Source organism: Vigna unguiculata, chromosome 1, assembly GCF_037176805.1.
Source record: "Vigna unguiculata cultivar grain cowpea cultivar isolate G323 ecotype 2 chromosome 1, ASM3717680v1, whole genome shotgun sequence".
Classification (NCBI taxonomy): Eukaryota; Viridiplantae; Streptophyta; class Magnoliopsida; order Fabales; family Fabaceae; genus Vigna; species Vigna unguiculata.
Window position 1 is genome coordinate 34,845,021 of NC_140792.1, and position 26,168 is coordinate 34,871,188.

At 34.1% G+C, this 26,168-nt stretch overlaps 1 protein-coding gene across 3 annotated transcripts; it reads right to left on the reverse strand.

Moving 5' to 3' along the window:
- Window positions 1–803: 803 nt before the first annotated feature.
- Window positions 804–22,513, reverse strand: LOC114181884 (P-loop containing nucleoside triphosphate hydrolases superfamily protein). Of its 3 annotated transcripts, XM_028068570.2 has the most exons (25): window positions 22,122–22,293; window positions 21,874–21,907; window positions 21,630–21,790; window positions 21,436–21,533; window positions 19,638–19,727; window positions 18,916–18,968; window positions 17,328–17,393; window positions 17,199–17,252; window positions 17,006–17,065; window positions 16,069–16,147; window positions 15,690–15,757; window positions 10,073–10,135; window positions 9,855–9,959; window positions 8,838–8,942; window positions 8,592–8,699; window positions 6,454–6,597; window positions 4,826–5,008; window positions 4,564–4,722; window positions 3,722–3,940; window positions 2,977–3,117; window positions 2,745–2,867; window positions 2,619–2,669; window positions 2,265–2,312; window positions 1,978–2,178; window positions 804–1,691 (listed from the first exon to the last, which is right to left on the reverse strand). In XM_028068570.2, the coding sequence occupies exons 3-25, from the start codon at window positions 21,671–21,673 to the stop codon at window positions 1,122–1,124; spliced, it is 2,832 nt and encodes a 943-aa protein (XP_027924371.1). In that variant the 5' UTR covers window positions 21,674–21,790; window positions 21,874–21,907; window positions 22,122–22,293; the 3' UTR covers window positions 804–1,121. The 3 variants fall into 3 exon arrangements, with proteins under 3 accessions (XP_027924371.1, XP_027924327.1, XP_027924379.1); XM_028068526.2 differs by having other exon boundaries at window positions 21,630–21,907; window positions 22,122–22,513; XM_028068578.2 differs by lacking the exons at window positions 21,436–21,533; window positions 22,122–22,293 and having other exon boundaries at window positions 21,630–21,884.
- Between the last annotated feature and the right edge of the window lie 3,655 nt (window positions 22,514–26,168).

Sequence of the window (26,168 nt, forward strand, 5' to 3'; positions counted from 1 at the left end):
AAGCGATATACCAAGATTCCATGTAAGAAGAATTTGAAAATGAACTTTTACAATTTAAAGGATTTATGACAAGGGTAAGGAGTAAGAGATTGAAAGATCAAAACTATTCAAGGCTCCTGATGCTACAAGCCGTCTGAAATTCAAAGAATATGAAAACCATAACTTGAAACATATTTGAAGAATAATTTTTAGGAAAATTAGTTTGTTTTTAGACTTTAAGTTTTCTCTCAGAAATTAGTTATGTTCTATATTTTTGGGCTTTGGATCTGTTTTTTATAAATTAGTTTATGTTTTTATGTTTTGGGTTTGGATCTTCTGGTAGAGTCCTCAGATTTTCTTAAACTTATGGACTTATATAAAGGTACAAAAAACAATATAAACGCTTTTAGTCATATATTAAATTTGACTTATCATTAAAGGGAAGATTCTCTTCTTTTCTTGGCTTAAACCTCTTAAGAATTCAAATTCAGAAACGATCATACTCTTTCCTGATTAAGATCATATTAGAGTGATTTGTAACCTATTATGTTATTACAATATTAATAAAATTCCTTTTAGTATTGGGATAATTTATTCTTATTCTTTAATTTATTTTAATTTAAAAATATAATTAAGAAAAAATAGAATAATAGTAATAATAATACTAACGGTTTATGAACTTTATAAAATCAATACGACTTTTGTAAATGTTCTACTCAAATTAAACATTATATTAAGATTTTACCCTTCAGTTTTATACCTATTTAACAATAATAATAATAATAATATTATTATTATGTTTGTCCTCTAATTAACAGGAAAAATTAAGGCAAAGGGACATGAGGGCAACTTCATTATCAAAGCAAATTTGAAGCCAGCATTACTTTCCATGCTTTGAACATCATTCCTCTACATATGTCAACCAAATAAATACCAAAACCCAAACACCTGTGGAAGAATAGAGGTAAGAATGCAGGGAGAACGGACCCTTGGCTATGAACCAAAAAGGATAGGGGATAGAGGGGGAAAAGAAAATAGCACACTTTCCAGAGAGCAACAATCTTTACACACCTCTCTCTCAAACCACTCCTATTGAAAGCAAATTGTAATAATGGATCAAACACCACTATTACAATATCACATCAAACATCAAAACCATCCATCTGCAGACTCTCTCTAGTAGACCCTGAAACATCAGTTTCAGTTTCAGCTCCTTGTGACTTTTTAAGCTTAGCTACAAGGACCCACATGTTGGCAAGTTCATTTTCCAGGTATGCTTCTCTTTGCTTTGACTCCTCAATCTTTCTTTGAAGTTCGGCTTCTTTGTGATCTTTCTCTAAAAGGGCAGCTTCATATGAAAGTTCCCTTTCTTTGCTCAGGGCTAATTCTCTCTTGATGTTGGTGTTTGATCCACCCTGATCATTTCTTCTAACTCTGACATGGCTTTCTCTTCGTCCATTTTGGACTGTGCCACTACCTCTACGTTCAGTGGTTGAATTCTTGGATGCACCTAGCTCAGCAGCTAGTCTCTCGTTCTGGTTCATGAGTTTGGCAACTTCTTCTGACAGTGCCTTAAGCTCAACAGCAGCAGCTGAAGCAAGCCCTTTAGCATATGAACTCTCTTCTGCCAACTTCTGATTTCTGAATTCTAACTGCTCCTTCAATTCTGTTAGTTGTGCCACTCTCTGCTTCAGCTCCTCTATCTCACTTGTCTGATTGAGTGCACAAGATCAGTGGGAATCATGACTATATACAAAATACTTTATGCCATTTGAAGTGCATGCTTAATTTGCCACTCACAAGTCGTAACAAGATAGAGCTCTTGAAATAAATCTTTGCCCGGTGATAGTAAAGTTAAAAACAAGTAGTTTGCAATGAGGAATTAATATGCAGATTTTATGAGAAATTGCTGGAAAAGTAATCACAGACACAGGAATGCAAGACTAAGAACTGTAAGAGCACCCGACAAACGAAGACTGCACGAGGGAATAAATATACCTGTACTTGCAAATGAATCCCTTCATTAGAATTGTTTATCATCTTATTCCCCTTGTCAAGGTGAATTTCACCATGATAGTCTTTGGTTACAGAGAAATCTAGTGAACGGTTGACAACAGGGATGGAATTTCTCAACTCCGCATCTGCAAGTTGCTGTTTGAGAGAGGCAATCGTTTCTTGCTGGCTTTCACATTCACAAATCTGGTAATCCAATTACTCCCTTAGCTAAGGACACGATAAAAAGATACAATAAGTATTTCACACAAAAAAATTATGGTATATTTCACCTTCTGATTAAGCTGTTCTTGAATTATACGATTATCTGCTGCTTTGACCTGAATTAGCACAATAATGTGCATTAGTTAATACTGGGATCATATAAAAGTAATCGAGTAAGGACACATGTTCATGCAGTGGTAGAAATTTTAGAATTTGAAACGTCTATGCTACATAATCAGATAAGAACTCTACTGCTGTCTTGCATGATCAAAAGCATGGCTTTAGGAATATTGATTGTATCAAATTGTTGGCATAACTAAAATGTATCTTTTATTCCTATTGGAAAGTACTACAATATAATTTTATTTAAGAGCTAATAAAATGGATTTGGCAAAAATTAGCAAGGTGTAAATAACTGTCACCTCGAGTTCAAAGGATTTCTCATTTAATTGTGCCATCAGCTCAGCAACAGTCTGTTGAACAAACAAAGTATTAAGCTTGACTAAAAACAAGTGAAACAGAGCAATAATGATGCCTAGTGAACATACCTGCAATGCTCCTGACTGTTCAATCTTGTCTGAAGCAATGAAAGAATTAGAAATTTGCTTTTCTAGCAAATCTATTTGTTCACTCTTTGCTGTTATTTCATCTTTCAAATTTTCCATCTCCACCTTGGTTTGAATTACGCAAAATTTTCAGCCAAACAGTCAGAGTAATAACTCTAATCACTCAAATAAACACAATTCCATCTATATAGACAAAGAGGTATTGGTAACCTACATGAATCTGACCATTCTGAGGATTTCTTGTTGCTTCATCAGACAGCCTCTTCAAAGCACTTGAATGAAGTGCCACTTCTCCAGATAAAATCTTGTGCTGCTCCCTCAGAAGATCAATCTGATCAACAGATTTGATGCTTGTCTAGAAATTAAATCCAAATACAACGAGAACAAAATCTAATGAGGTAAAAATATAGATTTCCAAATAATATATACTCATCACACATCTTTGCCAAGAACATAAGAATCATATAAGAATCACAAATCCACCATATTCCTTCATTCTAATGTCATAGATATTTTCCCACAAATAACAGCGAATTAGTATCAGCTCAGCTACATTGTCTTCAACAAACAAGTAAAATGAGATCAACAGATGAAGAAGTATTGTAATGTTTGAAAACTAAAAGAGGTACAACCGATCACAATCCAAATAAATAATGTGGGACACCGAAAGAAACTTTTCTGGCTAGACAAGGACACTTGTTGACTGGCCGCACTTGAGGGTAACACCGGAGACCAAAAATATAAGCAGTACAAGAAAAAATGCGGTTTCTTTGGTGGTTTTTAGGCATTTAAGTTAGTTTTAACATGACAATCACTTTACACTTTTTTGGAAAAGCATATATACACTTCCTAGTTTTTTGTCCTATTCAATGAGTGAATATGAAATTTTCCAAATGCTAGTAATTGGCATTTTTCATCAAAGCTACAGTAAGAAACATAAATAATAGTCAATTACATACCAAAGGAGTGTCTTGCCCCAATAAACTATCCTCGTGAATATATTTATCCTCTCTTGCCTCTGATGCAAGATCAGCAGAGGGAGAGCTTTCTGCAGGTTGAGAATGAGAAAGTCTAGATTCCACATGATTACCACTTTCTGCTTGAGGTGTAGACGGTGTGCTAGTTGATTTTGCTCCACTAGATTTATCACTTGTGCCTGTCAAGGCACTATCTCGTTTCTGATAAAAACGGTGAAAGACACAAACTTAAACAAACAGAAACGAACTTGCAAGTACCCAGAATGAAAAGATCCATTATTTATATAGATAATGTTATATAAGATGTTAAACAAGGAGCCTAATCAAGCACACACCAGCATGCAATTACTTTTGGATTGATAATTGAAACTCGTGATTCTCATATGTCAAATATTACTTATAAACTTCCTAGATTCGAACTGAAGAAACAAAACGCATCCCAATTGTTAGAGATGCAATTGTTTATAAAAAGTTTATGTATTTACACGTAATAGCTTAAGCTTAAGGGATGGTTAGTTCATGACACCATTTTCCGAAGAGTCGTTAAGACCAAAGGAACAATACCAAGGAGTACATAAAACGCTATTGGTAAATCCGTTTGCTGCAAGAGCTACAGATTATTTTAGATTCTTGAATTAAAATACATCGAGTGGTTAAGACGGGAAACAAATAAGAGGAGCCGTCACATAATTCTGATAAGTTAAAAGAAAACAGAAGAAAAATAATTGTGCAAGCTCTACAAGTTCAGAAACGGAAAAACATATTTCTATAATGTAATAAATATTCCTATCCTCAGAAAACTACAATGAAGATGAGCAACTTACACGTAACTTCAACCAATTTAGTAGTCCATGTTTCTTCATCTTTTTCTCGCCCTTGAAAGAATCATCAGCTATTGCAGCATTTCCCTCCAGATTAACATACAAATCAACATTTTCCTCGTCCAAGATTAAATCCCGCCTTTTGTATGGAAGGTATGCCAGCTGAAAACATACCGAAAATTAAAAAATGAAGAGAATTATAAGTAATATTAAATCCTAGTATTCAGAAGAAAAAAGGAGAAAGTTGATGCAACATGAGCAATACCTCCTCTTCCCCGAAAGAGTGTCTTCTACGAGGACCAGGTCTGTTGGGAAATCTTGAAGATGGAGACGCTTTTGTGGAGACCAAAATTAACTTCGTCAACCGTTGAATTCTGCCTAGCAAAGCAGCTTTAGCATCTTCTTCTTGTTCCAATCTGGATTGCAACTTAACTTGACCATCCTCTAACTTGAATAATTGAAATTGAGAACCATTCAAGATCAGAACGCTAATTACAGAATACTGAAGAACCCAATGTGCAGCAAATTTACTTCACAATAACTAACTAAGTTCATTTCGAAATTTGTACATCATACCTCTTACAATTTAATAAAAAAGCCTACGATATCTATGCCCTTGGTTACTCCCACCAAAAGAGGGAGTACAATCACATTTCACTAAAACTAGCATAACACAGGCACGACTGGGCATGTCTACGACCGGGCATGTTTGTAGGCATTTTTTAATATGTTGTTATTGTAATTTTCCAAATTCAGTAAATTAATGAATAAATGGGAAAAGAAGATGCTAAAAATGTTTAAAAATTTTATAATTGATTATACACCCAAGAGGTGTATCCTATGATGTACACATATCCGATACGTCAATATGTTTTATATTTTGAAAATATTAGGATATGATATATGATATATACATATCAAAAAATGTAAACAATTCTTAAAGACATGGTAATATATGATTTTTATTGTGTGAATCCAAATTAAAATCATATGTATTAAAATTGTTAATATAAAAAATTATAAATTACTGTCCTCATAAAAGTACTAGATTAGATATTTCATTAATAAGTATTAATAAAGTATATTAGAGTATCGGACTCAAGTACTCAAGTACGTCAAACACATATACGTGACCAAAATTGAAATATTAGTGCATCATAAGGTGTATCTCTTTATATATATATATAGGTATAGATTACATACTTGTATACTAAATGTTATAGACTCATAATAAAAAAAAAGTTACGGGCTAAGTAATGGAAGTTATTGCATTTGCTCTCTTTAGTTGAGAAAGCTTTACCCTTTAGTCCTTATACTTAAAATACTTTTTATAATGCTCTATTGCATGCCTTTTTTTAATCTCTTTTAGTCCCAACAAGCTTAAATAGTAAGGACTAAAAGGAATTTCATTACACCTAATTTTTATTAATTAAAAATTCTGAGAAAGTAGTACGGCACAATGTACCATGGAGGTAGTACTGAAATGTACCCTTGTTCACGCTTGACTTCTAGGAAAGGGCAGAAATATCACATTTTGAAATCTAAAATGTTTATGTGTGTAATATCTTGTGATATCTTCCATATATATAAAAAGTCTCAAATTCAACCACCGAATCATGCAATATTATCTTTGATATACATTTAAATGAAGTTGATTGATGAAATATAGAATTATTTTTAATTTTTATGAAACTTTGTATGCTTGATCTACTTAATGTGATCTCCCAAACCAAAAGTTAGATTAAAGAAATTCAAGGATTATAAAAAGTTATCAAGTATAGCAAGGTAAACAAGTGTTACTCTTGGACTAAGTGAACCCCTTCCCTATATATAGAGAGTCCTAACAATGAAATAAAATAAAAGGCCACGATTTATATATATAACATTGCCTACCTTCTGTTTTAGGAGCTCAATGTCATCGTCCCCAGTATCTTTAGGTTGAACTGTGACAATACCTCTCTTTAATTGTTCCAATTCTTCCTTTAAGCATTGAATCTCTTGTTGGTATTTCTTGATAAGTGACTTTTCATCAATTATCTGCAGGTTTAATTAAATTTAAAAAAGAAAACAAATAATGAGAGCAGAAGAATAAGGATAGAGCAATGAGGTAAAGAGAAGTCAACACCATCCTGTTTGCAAAGTACACATATAATACCAAAGTTTTAAAGATTAAAACACCGACTACTGAATACGTACATACATACATATATATATATATATATATATATGTATATATATATATACATATATATATATACATATATATATATATATGTATGTATGTATATATGTATGTATGTATATATACAATTCCCCCTCTAGAATATATGTAAGACATCTAATAATATCTTATCATATCATTACAGTTTATTTTATATAAACCATACGAATATAAATTTTAGTTACTGATCTAAAAATAAAATATCATCACAGTTTACAGTAATTTAGAGTATCTTACATTATCTCCTAGAATTAGTACTTAGTTTCTATAAATGTTCTCAGTATCTCTTGCAAATTGTAATTGGTTTCCTCATTTCATTATTATCTTGTGATTTGTTTCCATATGAGTTAGAACTTCAATCTAGTATAACTATAAATAAAATGCTAGAAAGTTTCATAAATTACGATTACCCCTTGTCTATATTAGTTCTGGCCTCTCAAAGTTGGTCCCCAGTACATAGAAAAAGGGGCTATTCCAGAAGGACTGACCAAAAAGGCTAAGTGAAGCATCTGTGGGTCTAGCAGCAAGGATGTCAGCTCTAGAGGGACTGAGATCCCACTCAACTAAAGGTATAATCTAGAAAACTTCCTTTACAAGCTAATTTTATAAAATTGAGAGTTAATGCTTTATGATTTGTATCAACTCGGAACACAGCACACCGCACCACAAAATCTCAATTCACTCCATTTTCTCCTTTAATACCAAAAACCCTATAATTTAAACATTTTCAAATCTGGAGGTTCATAGAAATTCATTCCAATGCAATAAAAAGAAAACTATTCAAAACATCTCTCATTCTTTTCCACTAACATTGATAGATAAACACACCCTAGAATTGCGCATGGAACTGATAAGAAGAACTTTGAAGCTAAATGAGGAAGCTTAAGGACTGTCATTCATTATGGATGTGAGAAATTTCCATACTAAATGGCCTCTAGAGGTCGTTTTGCATATGGCTATGCACCAAAGTTTATTCTAAACTCAAAAGCCATGTCTACTCTTAAATATAAAAACCACTTATGGGCCTTCAACTCAGCTTAAGCTATCATGAGTGCCGGTGATTGATATGGTATCCAAGCCTTCGACGAAATGTACAATAATTGATCCTTGCTGCCTTGATTCTTAAAAATAAATGCTGAATTTCAGAAGGTTAGATGTAAAAACTATTCGTTAGTCTTCACCTATAGGGAGAGTATATGATTGACATGTAGGAATTTAACAAATGCCAGGTCCAAATAGAACTGGCCACTTGCAAGATCATCCAGTCAGTTGAAAATTCAAACTAAAAGGATGATTATTTGTTTGTAATGATTTGTATACCCAAGTTGTATTTAAACCATCGATTACCACCAAAATGAGATTTAATGAAATGGGGTGGTCAAAGGCAGAGTTCTACTTCTGTGAACTAAGACTATAATGGCAATGTCTTGAATTAGAGTAACTTCGAGATTTAGAGGAAACAATTCTGAATCTGCCTGAGTGGTTACACTCAGCATGTAAGCCATTTATATACATCTATAAAGTGAAAACACCTCCTAACATTCATTATTGACGTGCAACATTACTCTTACCTATATCATACATGGAGGGAATATAACAATGGGAACTGTGGCATACTTGTTGCTCAGAAGATCTTATGAATAAGCTCATGTTCTGTTCTTGTTTTCTAACATAATACAAGTAATGGATTTATGCAGAAGAAAGGTTCGGTGCTGTTTCTTGTTCTTTATAATGTGCACATATTGTACTCTGTCATTGGTATCAATAAAATTCTGATTTAACCGAAAAACAGTTATCAAATTTAACATACCTTGTTTTGTGATGCCCGTATTTCAATGTACTTTGCCCTGTGAGCAAACTTCAATGTGTTATGTGTCTCTTCAGTACTACTTGATGATGGAGTTACTGTGCAAACAAGCTGTAATTAAAATGACAATAGGTATTAGAATTGCAAATTTATGTTTAAGCATTTCTACCACAAAGAAATGTAAAACAGTATATAACTTTGACAAATAAATGCATGCACGTAAAATTATCTGCACGAGGGAAGCCTTACAGAAACACGTCCATGACCACTTAGCGAAGACTGAAGTACTCTAGTCAATTTGGAATCCCTATAAGGTATGTGACTGGCCTTATCTTCAGTCAATTTTGAAATAACCTGTGGAACAAATATAAGTACAATTCAACACAGGCATAAAGACACGTTCTTGAATATAACAGCATCCAGTGAATTATCTATGCTTGGAAACCACTGCACGTCAATGTACTGTCATTCTATCAAAAGCAGAGGAAAATGCAAGTGATTCACATCTTAAGATGAAGCAATAGTTAAGTTATTCGTATTTTTAAACAATAGCAACTTATGATGACCATGATTTATAATTGCTTTTGTTAATGAAAAAAAGAAGTTTGTTATATTTTGGATTTGTAGAACTGAAATTATATATTTATTATGTTTCATAAATTTTTATACATATTAGGATATGTATCTTAAATGTATTCTATCCTACATACTTTTAGAATGATAATATTGTTGTATTAGATATGCATCATACATATGTATTGTATTTGTTCGTTATGACTATTGGCAAAGACAATCTGGTAGGGATAAGCTACAACCAAAGTTTAAGGCCTTAGCTATAGCCATAATTCAAGTCATTGCACCATGTCCACCACTTGATCCCAAGGTTGAAACACCCTATTGCCGTTTTTGTTTTTAGCTTCTGCCAACCATAACCCACAACAAACCAGGTCTTGAAGTCCCATGATGCCAATAGGGGGGCTGGCAATTGTATCTGTTATTGACCAATTACTCCAAAAGTCTAAGCTATTTGATTAAATCACATAAATGGTTTCACATAAGTGTGCCTCCTCATTAAGGGCTTTAAAGCTTGGCAAATGCATAGGCCCACCTACTGTTGAAATTTAACATTTTTATAAAATAATGGGGGCCAAAAAGATTGAACTCTAGATCACATGATCATAAAGGTTTTAGTTGTGAAGGAAAACAAATGAACATTTTTACATTGCATTCTAACATGCATTGAGAAGAAAAGGTTTGAGACCTCACAGTTCCAAGTGTTAGAAGACTTTTATTGATATAAGACCCTTCTCTCCTTCTCATGCCAGTAGTTTCAGCTTTAGAGCTCTCCGAACCTGCTAGATCGATGAGATTCTGCAAATATAAGAAAAATATTAAAAATGTAACAAAAATATATATGAAACATGAACATAAAATCATTACCCATGTTAAAGCAAAATACAACCAGAAAAGTTTAAGTTGGTTACCAGTTGTGAAAGTGTTATTGCTTCTCCTTCGCTGTTTTCACCACATGGACTACTCTCTATAGTCTGTTACAAAACTGTATGAAATTAGAAAGAATAAAAGAACATATAAGCAATTGATAAAAATAGCTAACATCTTGGTGTTCCATTTTCTTGTTCTTGAACTACTCAAGGTCGAGATTGATATCAATTGTCATTGATGATCTGGCTGACTATTTAGGATATAGTTTTAATAACAACCCCCATGATACGATCATTGTATATAAGGACTGTATGAGAGTATAAAATACGTATAGTGGTTGCTGTTTCTGTTAGGAAGTTAGTTAAAAGCTGTTAGTAACTAATAAATAGGAAGAATGCATTCTGTTACAGGGCATTCATTCATTCTTTTCAGAAACCAATTCCTCTGTATCCTCTGCACTCTTGCATATGAATGTGATTCGGATTCTATTCTCACATTAGGATCCCTATTGTTCGTTATCAATCTTCGAATACCCTGTATTCCTAGTTGGTTTTATCAATTGGTATCAGCCTCTACCTTCCTGTGACTTTCGATGGCGGATGCAACGCGTACTCAAACGCTGATCCAGACTTTGGTGCGGGAAGAGGAAGACCGCCTCAACGATCGTATGAATGCACGATTCATCGAACTTGGCGCGTCTCTGAAACAAACGCTGCATGACTCGCTTACAAGTTCGTTAACGGGTTCTTTAACTGATTCTTTGACTTCGACCTTATTGATGAAGATTCAAGATCTCCTTCAACAGAATTTAGCTCCCAGTCCATCGCGTCGTGGTGAGAAATCTTCTTCTTACTCGTATGGTACGCGTTTAGCTAGACTTGATTTTCCTCGGTTTAATGGCGATGAGGTGAAACATTGGTTGATTCAATGCGATACATTTTTTTCGGTCGATCATACACCCGAGGAGTATAAGGTGCGGTTGGCAGTGGTTCATTTTGAAGGACGGGCTCTGCAATGGCACATTGCCTTTGCTAAGCCGATTGGAGTGGATAACTTACCGCCATGGGAGGAATACAGTACGCTGGTGTTAGAGCGGTTTGGGGACATTGCGGAAGATTCGATGGCAGACCTGATGAAGTTACGACAGACAGGTTCTATTACTGACTATCACGAGGCGTTTGATTGTTTGGTGGCTCGGGTGGAATTATCGGCAGGGCATAAGTTGAGTTGCTTCTTGGGCGGGTTGCAGCAAGAAGTGCAGATGATGGTTCGGATGTTTCAGCCTGTGTCGGTACACAAGGCTTTTTCCTTAGCCCGAATGTATGAGGCAGCTTCTAAAGCGGGGGGCAGTGGAAATGTGATAGCAAAAAGTTCCAAATCTGTGCCCTCTGTTAAAACTCCTAACAACAATGCTTCTATATTGGGAACTTATGAGCCTTCTAAAACGGGACCCAAACCTACCAGACAGCTTAGTTCTGCTTTTATGGCAGAAAGGAGAGCGAAGGGGTTATGTTACTTCTGTGATGAGCCATTTTCCCCTGAGCATGCAAAGGTGCATAGGAAGTTACAGATTCATGTGCTGGAGATGGATGCAGTGGAGGGTTTAGTTGAGGAGTTAAATGAGGATGTTGAGGAGGAGAGTCATGGGGAGGAACCTCTAATATCCGTTAGTGCCTTAACTGGGTTGTGTTCTTGCAAGACTATGAGGACGATGCGGGTGACTGGTTTTGTTAGGAAGAAGCCCATTCATATTTTGATTGACAGTGGAAGTACTAATAACTTCCTGGATGAGCAAGTGGCTAAGAGGCTGGGGTGTAAGATTGAGCCAACGAAACCAATGCGTGTTTCCGTGGCTGATGGTAATACCTTGGCTATCTCTTCCATGGTGCAGAATTTCAGTTGGCAGCTGCAGCAGAGTACTTTTAATAGTGATGTAATGTTGTTTCCCCTTGGTGGTTGTGATCTAGTGTTGGGAATTGAGTGGCTGGTCACTTTAGGGGATATTATGTGGAATTTTGACAAGTTGTTGATGGAGTTTTCCTTCAAAGGGAAACGACATGTCTTGAGGGGTTTGTCGTCGGGTGGCTTGAAAACTATAAAGAGGCAACAAATTAGCAAGACAATGGAAGCGGGAGTACACTTGTCTATGATTCAGTTGTGTGACCAGGAAGAAGGGCTGTTACAGACTATGACTACTCATGCCAATAGTGGAGAGGTTCCTGTGAAAATTGAGCAGGTCTTATGGGGGTTTGCGGATCTGTTTCAAGAGCCAAAACAGCTACCTCCTAGAAGACCCGGTCATGATCATCAGATTCCATTGATACAAGGAGCTAATCCAGTTAATATCAGGCCTTACAGGTATGCCAAACACCAGAAAGATGTCATTGATGGGTTGATTAAGGAATACATGCAATCTGGGATTATCCAAAACAGTAGCAGTCCCTATGCAAGTCCAGTGGTGCTGGTGGGTAAGAAGGATGGGTCTTGGAGGATGTGTGTTGATTATAGAGAGTTAAATAAGCACACGGTTAAGGATAAATTCCCTATTCCTCTTGTGGAAGACCTATTGGATGAATTACATGGCTCGGTTATCTTCTCCAAGATTGATTTACGGGCAGGCTATAACCAAGTCAGAATGCAACCAGAGGATGTGTATAAAACTGCATTTAGGACCCATGGAGGACACTATGAATACCTTGTAATGCCATTCGGTCTCACTAATGCCCCAGCAACCTTCCAAGGGTTGATGAATGCTATCTTTAAGGATTATTTGAGGAAGTTCCTTTTGGTATTCTTTGACGATATATTAGTGTACAGCAAGGGAGAAGAGGAACATTTGGAGCATTTACAGCTTGTGTTGAAGACCTTGCGGGACCATTCCCTGTTTGCTAGAAGGGACAAATGTTTTTTTGGTGTGCCTAGAGTTGAATATTTAGGACACTTAATTTCTAAGGAGGGTGTGGCTACTGACCCTTCCAAGATTGAGGCAGTAAAGAATTGGCCTTTACCTCACAATGTCAAGCAGCTGAGAGGTTTTTTGGGTCTCTCAGGGTATTATAGGAGGTTTGTGAGGGGGTATGGTGTTGTGGCAAAGCCTTTATCTAATATGTTGAAGAAAGAGGGATTCTGTTGGTCTGAGGAGTCTAAGGCAGCCTTCCAGCAATTAAAAGAGGCTCTTATTACTGCTCCAGTTCTGGCTTTACCAGATTTTTCAAAGATATTTGTGTTGGAGGTAGATGCTTGCGGGTATGGCATTGGTGTTGTGTTAATGCAAGAGCATCATCCTGTGGCTTTCATTAGCAGGACCTTAAATCAGCAACAACAATCCTTGTCTACTTATGAAAAGGAGCTGATGGCAGTAGTGTTTGCTGTCCAAAAGTGGAGGCATTATTTGCTTAATCATCATTTTATTATTAAGACTGATCACAGGAGCCTTAAATACATTCTGGAGCATAAATTCACCACTGTTTTTCAGCAGAAATGGTTGGTTAAATTGATGGAATTTGATTTTACTATTGAGTACAAGCAAGGCCAAGACAACATGGCAGCGGATGCTTTGTCAAGGGTACAGTCGTCTGCGTGTTATCAGTTATTGGTACATCAGGTTCAATCGGATATGCTGGCCAAGATTCAACAAACTTGGTCTATGGATGAGGTCTTAAAGAGAATTATTGAGGAGATTCAAGCAGATCCTAATTCTCATAAGCATTTCACATGGCAGAATGGAGAATTGAGAAGGAAGGGCAAACTAGTGGTGGGGCAGAAAGATGAATTGAAGAGAGAAATTCTTGAATGGATGCATTCTTCTCCTACAGGGGGACATTCGGGAAGGAGAGCTACATTAAAAAGAATTAAAGCTATCTTGTACTGGAAGGGCATGACAAAGGAGGTGATTAAATTCATTCAGCAGTGTCAAGTTTGTCAAACCTATAAATACGAAACAGTAGCTTCACTAGGGTTACTTCAGCCTATTTCAATCCCTGGTCATGTATGGCAGCACATATCTATGGATTTTATTGAGGGCCTTCCTAATTCGTTTGGTAAGCAAGTGATATTTGTGGTGGTCGACCGATTGAGCAAATCTGCTCATTTTATGGCTCTATCTCACCCTTACAGTGCTTCGGACGTGGCCCAAGTTTTTTTGGATTTTGTATTCAAATTACATGGCTTTCCCGATTCAATCATTAGTGACAGGGATCCTATTTTTGTGAGCCATTTTTGGCAAGAATTGATGTCTTTGCAAGGGGTGCAACTCAGGTTATCCTCAGCCTACCATCCTCAAACTGATGGTCAGACTGAGGTGGTAAATAGGGTGCTAGAAACTTATCTGAGGTGTAGGTGCAGTGAAGCTCCTGCGTTATGGTCTAAGTGGCTAGCGTTAGCTGAATGGTGGTATAATACCACATTTCACAGTGCCATCAATGCTACTCCTTATGAAATCGTGTATGGGCAGCGTCCTCCAGTATGCTTGCCTTATTTGCCTGGAGAATCAAAGATTGAACTGATAGATAGAAGTTTAAGGAAGAGGGAAGAAATGCTTAAGGTTCTGAAGTTTCATTTGCAGAGGGCACAGAATCGGATGAAGCGGGCGGCTGATAAGCATAGATCAGAAAGGAGTTTCGAAGTGGGAGACTTGGTGTTTGTGAAACTGCACCCATATAGACAGGTCTCGGTGGCTAACAGAACTAATGCTAAATTGAGTCCTAAATTCTTTGGGCCTTTCGAAATCTTAAGCAAGGTTGGTGCAGTAGCTTACAAGTTGAAACTGCCTGTTGGTTCTAAGGTGCATAGTGTCTTCCATGTGTCTCAGTTGAAGAAGCATATTGGAGAAAACAGTGTGGTATCTGGGTTACCCCTGTCAGAGGAGGAACAGCAGGCCAAAGAACCAGAAACTTTATTGGATCGTATGACTGTGAAGAGGCAGGGTAGAGCTGTCACCAAGGTGTTGGTCAAGTGGAAACATCAGCTACCTGAAGATTCAACTTGGGAGTACTATTATGATTTGAAGAAAAAATTTCCTTTCTTCAATTCTTGAGGTCAAGCAATTGTTTAAGGGAAGGGCTATGATACGATCATTGTATATAAGGACTGTATGAGAGTATAAAATACGTATAGTGGTTGCTGTTTCTGTTAGGAAGTTAGTTAAAAGCTGTTAGTAACTAATAAATAGGAAGAATGCATTCTGTTACAGGGCATTCATTCATTCTTTTCAGAAACCAATTCCTCTGTATCCTCTGCACTCTTGCATATGAATGTGATTCGGATTCTATTCTCACATTAGGATCCCTATTGTTCGTTATCAATCTTCGAATACCCTGTATTCCTAGTTGGTTTTATCACCCCACCTCCCAACAGGTCCTCATTTTAGAAAACAAAAAAACGATAATAAGGGGAATCCTTATCAAGAAGTTTTGAGTTTAATAATGGTATGTTTTATTCCAAAGTTTTCCCGTGGTAATTCATTTGTTTACCGAGATGAATTATCAACTGTGTAGCTACATTATGCGGTTATTACATCTAAGTGCTATGCAGTAACTATATGAGGTAAACACAACCAAGTCAACATAAACATTGATAAAATTTGCGCATAATATTAAGAAACATGTTTTTAAACAGATAAAACAGCATGATTCTTCCTTTAAGACTGTGTAAACGCACCAGGGTAAATATTGTATGGCTCCTGCTGCTGAGTAAGTTAAAGTTTGTGGACCCAACATGTCTGTGTTCTGTTATCAAATCGAAATTTTGTCAAGAATAGAGAAAGGGACACGCTAAATAACAAAACAGCAGGGCATTAGTGGAATTGTAGAAGAACCCAATTCTTATGATAATCCAAATGACCAGTAAACAGTTTTATTTAGTTTTTATTATAAACACTAACTAATTTTTTAGAAGACTATATTTGTCAAATAATGCAGCTAGTATTTTAATGAAGTACAAAACGCAAGAGAAGAAAACTTAACAGTCCACGTTAGTATACTTGAACAGAGTAAACTAAAATAATCCACATGCAAACAAACCTAGCAGGAATTTATACCTTCTCCAGCTGCAATAAGAGACAGTGCATGAGCAGGCGAGAGTACAACCTCTTCCTTTATTCCCTCAACATAGGTGCCCTACATATTATTCAATGTACAAATGATACTGGCCTCCTTCGAAATACTTCTGTTTATAGAACTTTGAATAAGCATTTCAACAACTATACGTCTGACTTTGTTAATATGCTGATGGCTTCAATTGTATTATACATTCTATTTAAAGAAATAACAAGAAAGAGGGTTTATGAAACAAAATAAAGGAGTCGTACACATTTGAGAAGTGTTTGGAACAGTGTCTGACAACAATTTAGTTAGTTATTATATAAAACATAAAAATAACATTTTGCCTCTAGATTCACATTTTATCTTTCACTAGGTTCGACAACAAAATATTCATTTCTCAAAAAATCATCTCACTAATGTTTAACACAGTAAAATCCAAGAATTGTTAATAATCATTCATTAAAGAAGATGGACTAAATCACCAGTTAAAAACCAAAATTTGCTTTTATGCATCAAAATGTCACTTGGTTCAATTGACCGGGAAATGTACTGACCAACGGACATCCCATGAAACACTATCAAGATATATCAACAACTTGAGCATGATAAATATTCACTCACCAGTTTCAAGGAGTATTGTAAAGTCTAATTATTTGTAGAATATTTCTCAATCATTGTAATTAGCATTAATTTTCCCAAATTCCTTCTTACTATTATCACGTAAAGATTTGTAGCCAAAAATCTCTGCTATAGTTTATTTTTTATGTCGATATATATGTTGTATGTACTTCTAAATAAAAAATAATATACAATTTCAGTTCTCTTTTCAAGTATGAATAAGTCATATAAATTCAGAAAAGAGAACCTTCACTCATAATTTAGCGGTATAGATATAAATATAGGAAGAAAGATAAGAAAAGCTATTATCAGTACCTGAGTATCCTCTCTGATTCGTAAGTTCTGTCCTGCTGGATTTAATAAGTCATTAACCACCTAAATAAAAGAGAAGCCTTGAAATTTCCATTCATTAAATTTCTTTTCAGGGAAAGTCACGAGGGAAATAGGGAGACAAAATCCACATGAGCACGGTATCACAAGGTACGAACTAGATAGCAAGAAAGCCTACCTCATTGTAGATCTCCAAGTACGAAACTCGAAGGAGAAACTCACGGTTTGGAGTCTGGTACACACAGAAAAATCAGACTATGTAATTTCTATAATAAAGGGTGCAATTAAGAGAGTAGTATTTGACAACCTCTTGGATAATGCTAAAAGCATCCTTAACGGCAAGGGGTATAATTCCAGGAGATCTTTGATCACCCTGCAAATATGAACTTATGAGCAAGAGGTATGATAGGAACTAAGGAGCATATAGTGTCACATCAACTAATACAAATTCATATAAGAACTTAACACCTTCAGCAATTGTCACAATAACAGATATTATTAATTATTTTTTATCAGATTATGTAGCATGACAGATTATTAAGTAGAATAGAAGGTACGTAAAAGCTAAACAATGGTCGAAGTTACAAAAACTTCTTCAAGGCTTGCAGCCTTAGATTGTTCAATATATGTAATAATATAATGCCAGCCAAATTATGTCAAAAGACCATCTTTACAAAGATCAAGGCTTGGTAAGTAACAGCTTTGAACAAAATGATTTTGAGCTTGTTCAAGCAATAAAGAATTTGATTGAGTAAAATATGACAGTAGTTAGCTCACCAACCAACCTACTTCAGATCAGTGCTACTGTATACTTCAAATATACCAGTTAACATGCTAACACCCAAGACAAATAATAATACTTTTATGCATCTATCAGAAGCAACAATTTAAATTTTTACTATTCCAAAATTAACATGTTACCTTCTATGGGATAGTAAGATTTTCAGTACTTGTTATGCTCACTAACCTAAAATTAACAGATTCAAGACAAGAAGGAACAAATTAGAGAGTATAACAAATACTGAAAATTTTAGTTTCCCATAAGACATAGAACACATATGACTGGAAATAAGATAAAAAAATAGAGCTAGCATTGAAAGCAGTTGCCCATTACTAAGAGTCCAGAATCAGCCTTGACAACACATGGCTACCAGAATTTTCAAATAAAACCAGGAGTAGAATAGACAATATCTGGAAAGATAAAGTTATGGAGTCTTTGAAGTTTTAGCAAGTTTGAACGGTTTTAAATAAACTGAATCTTAATGATAAAAAAAAGAAGTGGATTTTTAACTTAATTCAATTCCACAAAACCAGCTTGTAGGGTGAGGTTTGCACTCACTTAAATATTTAATTAAACTAGTTTTATTTTATTTCTAGTCAACGTGAAATCTCCAACACACCCCTCACGTAGACGTGCATTTCAAGCGTGGTACTAAATATTTGTGATTGGTCTGATAGTGGCTTGATAGTTCTAACAAACAACAAATCTCACTAGAATAGATTTTAAATGACTCTGATAATATCTTAAGAAGTGCATTTTAAATCTAACTCAACCCTATAAAACCGAATTATAAAGTGAGGTTTTCCCCCACTTAAATATTATAAATTAGTCTTATTTCTGGTCAATATGAAATTTCCATCAAAACTCAATGTCCAAGTCTAGAAAAACCATGAAACCCAACAAAGACAAACAACCTCACGCTACCAGCCCACCAATAGTATATCAGAATAAAAAATGGCAAGTATCACAACGGTCAGCAATTGCTCCTTTGTGAATTAAGTATGGTTTAACGTTTGATAACCTTATGTAGCATGACATGGGAAGACAAAAAAAAAATATGTAAATTTATCATAAACAAGAAAAAGATAAAGGTAGAAGATAAGTGTTGTCTCACATGCATTGTGTGAGTCTTTCCACTGCTTGTTACCCCATATGCAAATACCGTACCTGCATGAAAACCATAGGAGTTCATACGTTAATTATTCAATATGCCTGGTATACAAGCAAAAAATAATCTGGAAGTTACACAGCCAAATATTTCTCTGTGCAAACTGATTGCTATGATGCCAATCACAAACCTCTAGGGATTATATCATGATCTGGCTGACAGCCTAACCAAACATTTGCAACATTGTTTTATGTTATAAGAGTGACCAAAAAAGCCAAATGATATGACATCTATACAAAAGGATCAAAATTGTACGGATGGTTTTGTTCCGCCAGAATTTTTCTAAGAGGTATTTGATCACTGATACAGAATTATCTGATTTTGTCATGCTCAATAAGTGAAATATGGACATCTTTGAGTAAAATGTATTGCTCTTACATCTTTCGATGCAACTCAACTAAAGTGAAAATAACAATTGTAATTTTAAGTGGGCATCAGTTTATAGCCAAGAGCTAATCAGCCAAGTCCAAATAGACTAAATTTAATACAAATACCTAATTAGTTGTCATTGATCAAGATTTTTCAGTAATATTTCAAATCTAATACATCCAAAATGTGTGATCTGAATTATATTAAGGAATTGGGTTGACTTGATTAAAGCAAAAACAGATTTTGTTTTTTGACCATGCTGAATAGGTAGTAAGTAGTAAATTCAGTCCGTTAGTTACCATTGATGCCCTCCATAGCACCACTAACGACATGCTGAGCAGCAACATCATAGACTTGACGAGTTGTGGTTGTGGGACCAAAGACACGATCTAGAGACAAATAAAAATAACAGATCAATACATAGCATCAGCAAATGGGAGATAGGGGGACTATTTATTGAGCATGAAATGTACATTACATGATGATTGATTGGATTTGAGATAAATATACAATTTCATGACATTGAAATCTTTCTATCTCAAATAGGATCGTGAAATCTTTGTGAATATTATTACTTTACCTGTCATGAACACTGGGAAAACTATTGATATGATAAAGATCTTGTAGTTTCACAGATGTTTTGGATTTTGTTAGGTAGAACCCATGGATAACATTAATCCATGTACTACAGCTCTATTGTTATTGACCACTGTTTTTGTTGTTCTCTTCAAAATTAATATAACAAATAATAGGTTGGCCAGAATTAATGTAGAGGATTATATTCTGAACTCTGTTGATCATTAGATTGGATCCAACTGCCAAATCCTCAAGTGGCCTTTTCTCAGTACAGCCTCCTACGTTAAGACATTCTCAATCGTTTTTTCTTTGGGACCCCATGATCCAAAATATAACTGAAATTGAGATACCTTCAAAGACACACTTTTTCTCCCATGATTATGCTTTCAGCCTAGTTTTTGTCTAGCATCTGTCGTCAATAAAACTCCAGTGTGGTTTATTTGAAGAGTGGGTGGTCTATGTAGGACGTGCTAAAATGCTTTTAACATTCAAGGGTGCTAGTGTCCAGGAAGTTCCATCCTTTATCATAATCCTAGGCAATAGTCTCCATTAATTAAGTCTACCAAGAGTCTGCATATATGGATGATATGCAGAAACTATGTACTACATTCTCTTGAATAAGAATAAGACAGTATTCCAATTCCTAAATTCTCAGCAGATTGTTTTCTTTCTTTTCCCGCCCTTTAAATTCGACAGGAACTACTCGGAGGAAGAAGCTTCATGGATATTCTTTTATCTGACTGTCAGAAAAAAAAAAAAAAGGATCATTTGGTCAGCAGGGAAATCTGTTGCAGGCCATTTATTTAAGGAAAGAGATTCTAAAAAATTGATGCCCAACAGTAGTGCTTCAATTAGTAGCTATAATGTCTCCCTTGTGACTTTCTCCTTATGGCACCCAAAAGGGCAAGGATGGTTTACATTAAAAGGCTGAGAAATGCTATATCAAATTGCCAATCCAGAAAACATCACCAAATTCGTTCTTGGAAATTCATTCTGAATACTTCTCATTTTGTTTGGATCACTATCTCCCCAAAAGGTATGTAACACAAATCCGTTTAATTTGGGAGTGTGTGTGGAACATGATATTTTTCAAAAGTTTGTCCAACTTCAAACCCCTTAGCTATCCGAAAACTTGGAGCATTTTCTGAGGAGTAATTTCAGAGGCTTTAAGGTTAGCAAGGAGGGAAATGTTACTAGGCTTGCAGATAAGTCACTTTGGTTAGAAAGTTAGCTAAGATTATAAAAGAATATATCTTTCCTAAGTTATGCTTTACGACTCTTTTTTTATTAGTTCTGTCATGAGAAAATTTTAAGAAAAGTTTCCTTAAAAGAATAATAGCGACAGACCATCTTACTATTTCGTAGCTATCATCGTCATGAGATAGTATTCTCAAAATCAAACACCACGTCAATATGCCTATGAATGCAAAATAATATTCAGTTCCCCCTGGATGCCAAATGAACAAATATGTAAAATACCCAAAAATCCCTATCCATAAATGCCAGTTTTGCATATTATACCGTATGCATATGCTATGGAAGGGTTATACTCATTTCGCACTATAGTGTCTCCATCTGCATACCAAGCAATTTCCTCTCCTTGACGAATTTCCCTTGGACTGTCCCAGACACAGACCTCAATCAAGTTAACAGACATCCAAAGAACAAGAACACAGCCAAACAATGACACACGACTTGAAAAAGCTCACACTTACTTCAGAGGCCGAAATCGAACCGTCACAGTGACATTTTCTTTCATTCTCTGTGCCTCCAAAGGAGGTGTTGCAGCTGCAGTCTCTGAATTAAAATGCCGCTGCTTACTTCGAGCCGACGTAGATGCCGGCGAGCTCTGACCATCGACGGATGTCTCTAGAACCTGTTTAGAAGACGATGTAGTCGAAGAAGAAGGCGAATTAGCACCTTTTAAGCCACTCAATCCAAACCTTCTAGATTTCACACCTTGTTTCGATGCCATTGCCACTCCTCCTCAAACCTTCACCGATAAACACAACAAACAAGGTTTAACAACTAACAGCTGTCACCTCAATTCAGCATTAAACATAAATTCCAGAAAATTCGTTCTACTAATTGGAGTAGTACAGAGAGGTAAGAAGAGAACAATTGAAGCGAAAAGAAAAAATGCATAAGAAGAAAGTAAAGCAAGAAAATGAGATAAATAGAAGATAAGAACAGAATAAAGTGAGGACCTGAAAGGAAGGAATCAGAGGCGCATTGTGGAGTTAGCGAAGAGAAGAGATCGCATGGTAAAGTAAGAGACAGATCCAAAAAGTGAGAGAATTGAGTCAAAAGAGTTTAGAGAGAAATGAAAAAATGGCACATCATCTTCAACAGCAGAAAGAGAGAGAGAGAGAGGTGAGAATAGGTTATTGCCTTGCCTTGGAAGCGATGGCGACGGGTTGCCCTTCATTAACAAAAGCTTAATATCGATCTAACTTTTATTATGGTGATGATTGACAATGATGATTACTACTATTATTGGTTTTATGTTGGAAGATAGAAAAAAGTAGCAGAGTCAGTAAGAGACTAAAGAGTCCGAAAATTTGGGATAAAGAAGACAGAAAGACGATAGTTGGTGTGGTGGGTCTGAAGTAAATTCTGCACGAATCTCTTTCTCTCTCTATAGCTGTAATGTTAAATTAATATCTTCTTTAGTTCCATTTTAGCGCGCGCATAGGCAGAAGCTTCAGTGTTTGGGTTCCTGATTTGTCTTTCACTGCTTCACGAGAGGCGCGTGCAAGCGAAGATAGTGCGAATGAATGAGAATGGGTATTTCTAACTACTAATATGCCACCAGTGACAGTTGCATGTTTCAAGGAATGGGACCCACGACAGTCACATAGCTTCTCTATACTTTCAATGTGAACAAATTTTCCACTTTCTTTGCTACTCAGGACCCTACTCTAACCTTATTTCATGTTAAGGTTTTTCAATTGATACCCAAACTTCAAATAATTTCATACCATTAGTATTTTGTATACATTTATATTTATTTGACTCAAAATTAAATTTTGTGTAGAGAGAATTCACATGCATTGGGACAAGTATCTTTCTGTCAGTACTGTATTTTTATCTCAGTTTACAGAGTCAGACACAACTCTAAATAAATAGTGTCATGAAGTATATTTCGGTCTTTTTCTTCTCAAAAAATCTTATAAGATTTTTTACAGATATTACATGTGTGACTAACTTTTATTTTGAAACTTATAATTTTTTTTCTAATTTTTTTAATTATTATAAAATTTCTCATTATTGAATTTTTATAAATAAATAAACTTATGCGGATTTTATACTATGGTGTGATGTTTCATAATAGCGATCATATTGATGTTAAAGTTTATCATCTCAAGCATATTTTTTCATTCTCTATCATTATACCAATCTTAAGGAGTATTGATCCATTTATTTATCACTTCAAATGAAGTCTTATTACAATTATCCAGTTCACTCTTTGAAATTATATCACATCTTATCGATAAGATGAAATAGATAAATTATATATATATATATATATATATATATATATATATATATATATATATATATATATATATCAATCATAAGTCTGTGTGAAAAATAAATGTTATAATTTCTTTAATAAAATTTACTTTAAATACATTATCATAGATTCTCTTACTAGTTAATTTATGTAGATACAAATGATAAAGTAGAAAGTTTAAGAGATCAGTAAGTTGCAGGAAAAAAAAATGCACATTATTGAATAAAATTGATCTGACTATTAGATATTTATACAGAATAAATAAAAATAAAGTAATAACAGTCCATTTTTAACATATTTCATAATTATTCTGAAATAGATAATTTTAAATAAATCAAAATTTTATAACAATAATGTAAAATCTAACAGTTGAGAGTAGTAGATTGCCCGTACCGGCCGCGCATCATGCCCTTCTATTTTAGGACACTTATGCATTATACTTAAACTTCATAAAACATGGAGTAACAGAACTGATTTTTTAAATTCAGAAGTTCAAAATCTCAATATTTAATTTATCACTAAATAAGATATTTACATAGATAATGATATAAAAATGTTAACTGGTATATTGTTTACGGTTAATATTTATTTTACTATTTTATGATTATATTTAATATTTTAACATTGATGGATAGTTTATTTACTTAAATTTTATTATCTTTTTAGTTTTTCTAAAATTGAGATGTGATATTTCTCTATTAGATGGATTGATTGAGTTGTAACATATTTGAAATTATTAGGTTTGGTAAGGTGTGGTCTATGAAGACATTTCAACGACTTCAAGTATTAAATGTTCTGTATATTGTGATTGTCATTTACAAATATTGTATTCAGTGAACTTTTATTTGTATGGACTTTGAGAATAAACTTATATTTGATCTTATTGTATTTGTCATTTGACGTGATTATGAATTTAAATATTTGTTAATGTCTAATTGACATATTAATTACATGACTTAAATTCTGGTACATTATTTGTCTTTTGATAATCAACTATACTAGTTTGAGATGTGTTTGAACTACGTCTTTTTAAGTTATTTGTACATTGGCTCTTTATACTCGGGAAGGTATATGTGACCAAAAAAAAAATTAAAAGAAAAAATAATTTCTTTGTTGACATGTTGGATTCATTAGTACTCCTCTCATTGTGTGGGTGCTAAGTGTTTGGAACGATAAAAATTATCTAGCTTGGGAGAGGTTGTGATTTTCATTGCACTTACAAATATGGAGTAAGAATCACTCCTAGAGTTTTGTCTAAATGTTTTTCATTTATAATATTTAAAGAGTTTTTTCTAGCGGTGTTGTCATCCTTTCAAATAGGTAAGAATGTTTCTTTTTCAACTTACAAGAGTGTATCATGTTCTAAAGATTTTCTGTGGTCAAAAAGTTATGTGAAATATATATATATATATATATATATATATATATATATATATATATATATATATGCAAAGTTATGGGAGTATAGGTTGAACGTTGATAGCAAGAAGATTGAGATAAAAGAAGATGAATAAATCAACAAAACAATGCTCAAATACTAATTTTTTTGTGCAACCCAGTTATATGATTCTCTTTAAAGGGGTTGTGCACTTAATTTTAAATTAAAATTCAATTCAAATAATAAATAGCAACGTAATATATCAAATTATAAAAAAATAAAAAATAATAATATAATGATGAAGTAAGGTTGCAAAGAATTATGGAGACACAATAGTAAAATAGCACAATAAAATTCAATAAAGAATTCAAATTATTCCGTATCAGAAAGAACCTAAACATCAATATCGGTGACATAAAAAAGAGATGAATTTCATGATGTTAATAATATTAAAACAAAAAAATTATGCAAAATACTTTTGTTGATGGTTCATTTATTAGAGTAAATAACAAATTTAATTCTCCTAGTATGTGACATTGTCATTTTATTCCATAAAGATAATATAATTACAAAAAAAAAAAAAATCTTTGAATGTGAAAAAAGTTACAAATTTTATCTTGATGGTAAAAGAAGTCTAATAAAATAAATACCTAGGACTACATGACACATTAAACAATTGAATATATATGAATAACTAGTGATGGTCTAAAGAGAAAATTGTTTTTCATTTTACGTTTCCAAAAATTAATATGTCACAATATATTTATTTTCAATTTAGTCCATGAACTTAATTACTTATTATTCTTTTAATCTTTGAAGGTACTTTTTAATTTTTAATTAAGTGCTACATTGTACACAAACTATTAGCAAAATTTTCATCTTTTTATTTCTAATATTTTGTTACCATATCTTTTATATTCTATATTGACTGTCATATTAGTGTAGTTTTGGGTTTAATTAATAATTACAACTATATGTAATCAATTATAATTTAGTTTCATAGTTGTATCAAATACATATCATCAAATACATATCATGCAAATGTTTTAGTTGCACATGTAACATATAACTTTACGATCTCATCCGTAATAAGATTTTCTAATTTTAATTTTTGTTGAATATAATGTATTCATTTCATAAGAATATCAAACAATATCACGTCTTTCACCTTCATCTCCGTTATTTAGTTAAAAAAAAAAAAAAAACCATGATGTAAAATAGCAACTCAATGTACTTCAGGTTACAGCTTAACACATTTTGAGATTGTAAGTTTTAAAATATAATTGCTGAACTTGATATAAAGATGAATAATAAATTATGTGAAAGAAAGATAAAAAGTACGAGAAAAATAAAAACAAA